The 7,884-nt window shown below is 35.9% G+C and overlaps 1 protein-coding gene across 1 annotated transcript; it reads right to left on the minus strand.

Annotated features, from left to right (window-relative positions):
- Positions 1-1,249: 1,249 nt before the first annotated feature.
- Positions 1,250-7,663, minus strand: LOC121974611 (protein HEAT INTOLERANT 4-like). Its single transcript, XM_042525760.1, has 14 exons — positions 7,330-7,663; positions 7,089-7,127; positions 6,925-6,978; positions 6,788-6,851; positions 6,418-6,476; positions 5,836-5,960; positions 5,681-5,740; positions 4,851-4,909; positions 3,492-3,565; positions 2,766-2,804; positions 2,380-2,442; positions 2,053-2,100; positions 1,843-1,971; positions 1,250-1,672 (listed from the first exon to the last, which is right to left on the minus strand). The coding sequence occupies exons 1-14, from the start codon at positions 7,519-7,521 to the stop codon at positions 1,625-1,627; spliced, it is 1,053 nt and encodes a 350-aa protein (XP_042381694.1). The 5' UTR covers positions 7,522-7,663; the 3' UTR covers positions 1,250-1,624.
- Positions 7,664-7,884: the final 221 nt, after the last annotated feature.

The raw sequence follows: 7,884 nt of genomic DNA on the forward strand, positions 1-7,884 counted from the left end.
ATTGGGTATATGATTTGTGTAATTCATAAAGTTACCTATGTTACGTATGTGGTTCGGTATAAAAACTCTTTTAGAAAACAGGACTTTCAAATTTTACAAAATAAAAAACCATCTTTAGTTGGCCAAGGCTATGAACCCAAACTACACCTGAACGTGCCGGAGTAACAAGCATTTGGGCTGAATAGTTTGAGATGGGCCGATACAGGTGGTGGCATAAGACAATTGATGGACTGCCTAATTTAAATAATAAGTGAATCGAAAGGACCATAAGGCCTATAATTAATGGTGCTTACATAGATGTTTACTTCAATAGGCGTTGAAATTAATTTTTAATAGGCTATAATCTCCTTCATGCAACGAACTGTGGATAAAATATTTCTCATAATTTATCTAAATATATCTCATGAGGATAAATAATATCACATTTTGCTCTGCTCTATTAAGTTAGTCAAAATGCTACTTCACAGACGGCCCATTAACGCCCATGAAATAGGACACTGCAATTTAATGGGCTAGGTAGGGCCCATAATAAGCTATACGGGCCAATTAATGGGCATTAAAACGCCAATAAAATTATACGCTGTCAATATCTCGACGGGCCGGACCAAGCCCACCATAAGCTATATGGCCCCAAACAAAGTCCGTAGGCAAGCATTTGATGAGGCGGATGTATCCGAGAATTAATTAATAGGCTAGCTAACGAATACAGCAGGTTGTGGCCCATGAATCATATGGAATTATGGATCGGGGTTTGGATAGCCAATCAGCCAGCTATCGCTTTATAGGCCGCCACAGCAGTCCTGTTGCCGATATGAAAATATCCAGGTCAAAACGTAGTTAACTAACAGCTAAATAAACTAAGAACTTTAGAATCTCATCACATTAGCTTTGAACTAAATTTTATATCCTAATATTACAAATTCTAGTGTTATTTTACCTTGATAAATTTTCATTGTTTGTAGGCTTGGTGTAAATTAGTGCCCACATTAACTTTACCGGAAAAATATGAAGCCTGGGTCCAAAACCTTTAGAAAAAAGTGAAACAACATGGCTAAAAAGGACAGATGCCAGATTTAAAACCAAAGTTACCATAAAGTGCCTTTCCATCACTTCAAAGTTGCATCTTTTACTTACCCTTCTCTTCTTCGCCTCATCATGCACTTGTGCCCATGAGTTCCCTTTCAACCTTCTTCCACAGAGACGCTAAACTACATCAGCCACATGTTAACCAAAAAACAAACGGAACACAAATATAAAGATTTCTCAGTTCATTACGGAATGAGAAATAGCACCTACCGCTTTAGAAATCAAATAATGATACAATTACCTTTGTGAAACAATCCATCGGGACTCAAAATATAACAGAACAGAACTTCCACTAAGATCCTAAGCTTACAACACATCATCACTCTGGAGGGCTGTAGAACTAGAAGTTCAGGACTGAATGAATCATAATTTGGCTAGGCGTCAGGGCCGCAAAAATAATCTTTGCCTCAACTGTACAGCCACTGATGAGTGAGATGAAAAATTCAAGAGAACAAGTCTTAGATTGACATTGTTTTCCCCTCTGGGGCTTCATGAGATCTGAAATTTGAGTTTATTGTTTCCCGTGACTGAAGAATGGCTACCTCAAGAAATGAGCTTTACCATAGTACCTATTTATGTATGGTACCTGCATATCAATGGGGTGCTAATTAGTTATCAATGACAAATAAGTTAAATCTACTAAACTCTGACCTGAAACCCAAATCTTTTCAGATATATATAGGTAATGAAGTAACATCAAATAAACATTGCAATTCACAAGAGAAATGAGAGTCAATTATACAAATAGGTGAGTACCTTTACATGGCTGATGTCAGGTGTATCCGACGTCTGAACAGGATAAAATTTGTAAAATTTCATGTTTTCCATGGCTTCCCTTGTCTTTGGGTCCATGTCTTCTATCACCTTTTTTCTAGCTTCCTTTGCCTGCAGGCACACAGATATCAAGATATAAAAATACAAGACGGCTATTTATCAAAAAACTAGTAAACAATGTTTTTTTAATACCTGCCGCTGTTCTTTTCTTCTTTCTCTGACCTGTTCCTTCACATATTCCTTGCAATATTAAGAGTACAATTTTAGTCGGTGACTAAGATCTAGCAAACTAATCTAATGATGTGTTGGGTTAGTAGGCGTCTCGGGTGTAAAGGACACCTAGGAAGGGCAAATCAAGTAAATCAGACGGGTCTAACAAATAAAATTGATCCCATGAACCATATAGATTTTTTATACTGTCAATTCAATTCACTAGAAATAGCTATTCCATTCCACGAAGAATACCGGTTACTTTCTTCAAAGTCATAACAAAGAAATGCTAATTATTTCCTAAATTACCTTAAACTCATCTTTCTTGTCCTCTGGTAGCGTCTCCTCCTCAATAAGATTGTCAGTGAACTCCTTGAAAATTTGATTGCCCAAGTGGAGAAAAAGATAGTCAGAAACAGTTACATATATATTTAGAGAGAGAGAGAGAGAGAGAGAGAATCTGAAAAGTTATCTGTTTGGTTTGTGTAAATTCTCTTTTTTATCTCAAAAAACAAAATTGAAAGGAAAAAACTATTTATCTACTGTTTGCCTGTATTAAATTAAAGGATGTTAAAAAAATAAATGCTCAATTTTCAAATCGTATTTTTTAAAAATTTAAATTTTCACTAACCAAACTGAAATTTTCAAAATATCCAGTCAAAACAATGTAGAGAATACAAGACCAGAATCAGTACCTCAATTTCATCCATTTCCCAATCATAATCACAGACAATCTGAAAAATAGAAATTATCCATCATCACCAACAAATTGGAACAAAGATATAATGAAAAAACAAATAACATGGTAATTGATCAAATAAATAGAAAATTTCTTTTAGGCATTTTATTAAGTGTGTGTGTGAGCAAAAAAAGGATTTCATGTTTTGAAAATGAAAGAATATTGTGTTTACAAGACCCTTGCCGTTGCATCTCGAACTGACCATCCCAACTAAATCTAAAAATTATATAGGCAAAACTTTTTTGTTTTGCAATTCCAAAATCTTGTTTGTGCTTTTTTATCCTCTTGGCACTGCATCTCGAACCTATCATCCCAACTAAATTCTCACTCATTCGGCTTAAGTGTGACAGCTGCAGTATATTGTTAGAAAATGACAAAGGATTCCAGGAAGTAATATAAACATGGGGGAAAAAGTCTATTGCAAGTCAATGAGGGGATTGGGCCATGTTTCAAAAAAATGTCCAGACTGGTCTGAGTGATTCACCACTCACCAGGTTAACCTGTGGGCTGGAAACCAAACTGGTATAGTTGGATTAATAGAGAATTGGATTGCAGCCCAGTTCAACAAGAAAAATCAGGAATTAGCAGGGCTGGCAGCTGCCCTGCCAGTCCAGTTTCAGAAAGATGCAGTTGTTTTAATAGATAATTCATGAGCAAGAAGTCATTGAGAAGATTTGCATACCGGAGGTTCTAAAGGAAACATTATATTAACAACTGTATCATCCTCATCTTCATCAGCTTTCAATGGTTGAAGATCTGAATAAAAATAAAAAAAATTTACTTGTTGGGAAGAATTTAGATATATGCTTTTCATGTTCTTCAGCTAACCAACACAAGGAATGCAAAGAAATATGTCAAGGGCCAAAGGTGGTCCAGGTCAACAATATATGAGAACCCATGGATTAAAAATGGTACACTAATCAAAGAGATCAATTTGTATGCTGTAACATTTCATTATGTCACTGACAAGCAAAATCACCTAATGAATGACTCAAGATCTGAATAAAAAATGTAAACTATTACTTTTGGGGAAGAATTAAGAGATGTTTATGTCAAACATTTTATGTCTTTCAGCTTATCAACAAGGAATACAAAGAAATAATGTCAAGGGGTCAAGTGTTTGTCCATCTCTATTACATATCAAAACACTGACGATAAAAGTAGCAAGCTAATCAAAGATGTTAAATATGAAAGCATGTAATTAACAAAGGGGTCAAATAGCGAATGCGTTACTAGACGAACAAGACAAAATTAATTGCAAACTGTTGATGAACATCTTATTAGTTTAAATCAAATTCATCAGATCTGCATGTCAAGCCACTCACAGTTCGATGTATGTAAGCACATTTGAGCCTATTTCTCACTAAGCAGTAGCATATTTCAATCTTGTGGTGCAATTCACAGATTCAATGTCTTAGATTCCCTAGTTAATAGAACTTGTTGTCCTATGTACAGAACTGAATTTGTCAATGAAACAAATAATCAACGGGTTTTGTATGTCTTACTGCCCATTGTAAATCCATAAACATATTTATCAGGTAGATAAATCGACAGTCCAAAATCTAATGTGACAAAACTTGAGTTCAAAGAAGCAAGGATGTGATACTGGCCATTTGTAACAAGCATTTTCTTCCTATTCGCCACCAAAATGAGGATCGAACAAGGATGGTCCTAAGCAGGAAACTTACAAGTAGGACATTATGCACATGCAAGACCATAGAGAAATCAAATTTTTAGTTTATTCTATATCATATTGTTGCTAAAGAATTTCTAAAGTCATCAAGCTCTCTGATGGAGTTATCCACAAAAACACTGAATGCTGTCACTAATGTAACAGACAATACATCTTCTGGGCCATGACAAGGAGGATGTCAAAAGTAACATCGGTACAGAAGCAAGGCTTCCAGCAGCAAGCAGAGGTATTTAATTGAATAGAAAAGGATCCCAATAGTATGGAGATATTTAATTGAATAGAAGCAAACAAGTTTCAAGACAATACAAACCAAGGATCAAGGACTGAAAAAAGGCATATAAGACTTACAAGGAAGGCAATAGTCATATTGCTTGACACGTTCAATCCTTAGATGTTTTAATGCAGATCTGCAGAAAATATTGAGAGGAAAAAAAAGGGTAAATGGACTCCTAGATATGAAGGCATGAAAAGAATGACAGAAAGAATGCATTCCATTTTGGCAAAGGCACTATTCAATTTGCTTGCATTGCATGTGAAGAAGTAATAAAAAAGTAAAATAACTCAAGTCTAATGTTTGTACAGTGTGACAGAGTTCTACTCATATTCACCACCTATAGAAAAGAAAAGTATAGCTGATAAAATACTAAAAAAAATGTGCTCGAGGAGGAAAATTCATGAAAAATAGACACCAGCTAATGATCAAATGTTCACAACCAAAATAATCCTGGTGTACTAGTATAATTAGAAAATACATGCAACATAAAATGAGGAACAATTCACTGATATGATTTGATTAAACAAATCATTTTTCTATAACTGTAAGTTGATCTACTTAACATCTTCCATGAAGGTATTATATATTGATTTAAACCTAGGTTAACACAGTTGTGACAAGTCCAACATTTGGTTAGGATACAGGCACACCTAAATATGAAAGAAAGAAGGAGAAAATTGGAAATGGTTCCTAGAATATATGGTCTAATTGCTGTAGAAGACACACATAAAGCTAGAGGTTTGAAAAAGACAAAAACAAAACAACTGAACAATCAAAACAATACATTCCTAGATATCAGAATACAAAATGAATGACAATCGTGGCGCAAAAATTCAAAGTAGCTCAGCTAGATAAATACCATAGTTAACAAAAAAAATGCAAGAAAGCAAAATCATTGAAGTACCTTCTTTGAGTGCAAGCCATAGTAAATATTTGAGACTTCAATCTATCAACTTGACTTAGACTGGAAAAAAAAATCTCAAATATTTGACTTCAAATGGTAAGTAAGATCAGCTTGGAAATTAACAATGTATCAAATAGAGTAAAAATAGCACATACCGATCGTCAAGTGGAATGTATGGAACCCACGCCATTTTCATTGTCTTCATGGGTATTACTTCCTCTTTCTCCCTTTGAACAGATTTTACACCAATCTTATCAGATGGTGGAATTGGAGAATCCACCTAGAGGACATATGATATAGAAGATAAACAAACAATTCCCAAAAAAAAAAAAAAAACAAATTCTCCTTATTATGAAACCACACAAAGCTCTTCCACTCTGTGCATCATTAAGAATTAAATGCCATCTCTTTCCCATTAGTGGTTGGGAAACAGTAGCGAATAACTACAGACATGGTATGTTGTTAGCTACCATACTTGTGATAGGCAATTCAAAGGGAATAGCTAATAATTGATTTTGATTAATGATAACATTAGACATGCTAATTTAATAAAAAAAAGAAGAAGGATTGTGATAACTCAATAAACAATGAAATATGCTGAAGTAAGTCTATGTGTAAGGATTTCAAATATAATGTAGTAAATAAATTTCACTGCCCATGTGTACAGAATATTCTAAGTACTTGCTCTCTATCAAAATATCAAGGGTGATTAAAAATTGTTATCTGAAGCAACTTACAGCCACCACAATGGGAACAAGCACAACTTTCTCTTGACCATTCACATTTAACATTTGAGCTGCAGAAGGAAAGAAAACAGAAGCATATCAATCAAATAGACAAGGCCAGAGCCTCCAAATATTTTTAAGTGCGTGATTGTATGCAAACAAATAACAAGAAAAAAAAAGAACCTTAAAGATGAACAAGAAATTATGTAATGGTGTATACCAAGTGAAAGATTGATGGTGGGAGTGTTAAGGTGAATTTAAATCATCAACTAACTACTAACTGACATCATCTAAAATGGTATCTAAATCATCAACTAACTAGCCGCTAAAATACTTTGAATAGATGAGCCGAGCAGAAAAAATATATATCCAAGTCATTTACCCTCTGTGCTGCCGAACATGTAGACCGTCTTCCCATGAAGCTCCTCACCCTCCTCAAAGGCACTCTATGCACCAAAATCAACAAAGATAAGTATCATCAATACACTTTATTCATTCAGGAATTGAGAAAAGACTCACCTCTAAATTTGAAAAACACCAATTAATCTCACGAAGTTTATCCATGTTGTCCCACTGTCAAAATCAAATGCAACAATTTTTAAAAACTCTCATAAAGAAGTGATGAATCACATGCCTTTTTACATATTAAAGCATAAGTCAATAGAGAAAACAAAGATGAAAACCTCAGTTCCAACTGGAAAAGCTGCTTGCCAAAGATCTTCCTGCAAGTAGATACATTATTAAGGACGAGTAAGTATTAGTAGTCGATTAATGAGCTGATGGAAGAAGAAATGCAGGCACTGCTTAACATTCAGTACATCTACGAACTGATGGAACCATCAATTTGCCACAATCTAACACAAAAAGCGAAATAGTTTTTTCTTTTCTTTTACTAGAATAAAACAAAACAACAGCGAGCCGTACCAAGTTCCTCTTCTCGGCGAAGTACTCGGTTTCAGTCTCCGGCACCTTTACCCGTCTCTTCTTCGGATCCTTCTGGGGATCCTCCTCCTGAGATTTGCTCGTGGTGGCCTCCTCTCCCTCCCGCTTTGCTGCATCAGAAGCAGCCTTCTTCCTCTTTCTTGACGCTGCCGCCGCCGCCTTGCGCTTCCCCATACGCGACGTCGAGGGTGTTGAGAGATCGGGGAACTGTGTCGCTTTGGGCTTGAGGGCAGATCCGAAGTTGAGAAGAAGAGAGATCTGAGAGCGTGGAGCGAACGCGGTCTCAATCCCAAATTTGAAGGCGAAACGATAAAATTGAAGGAACTAGAGAGAGTGCGTCCGAAATATTTATAGCGTAGGGTACAAAGGGGAGCGGGGGAGGAGATGGAATGACAGCCGTTAGATCGGCATCTCCAATTAGAACTGTCAGACAGCGGGGCGAACCGGCACATAAAGGGCCGCCCATTTAGTGAGATGGAGCGGGTCGACCGTCAAAAATTCCATTCTATATTGCGGAGTAGAACAGCCCATTAATTT

The sequence above is a fragment of the Zingiber officinale genome, chromosome 1B (assembly GCF_018446385.1).
Source record: "Zingiber officinale cultivar Zhangliang chromosome 1B, Zo_v1.1, whole genome shotgun sequence".
Taxonomy (NCBI): domain Eukaryota; kingdom Viridiplantae; phylum Streptophyta; class Magnoliopsida; order Zingiberales; family Zingiberaceae; genus Zingiber; species Zingiber officinale.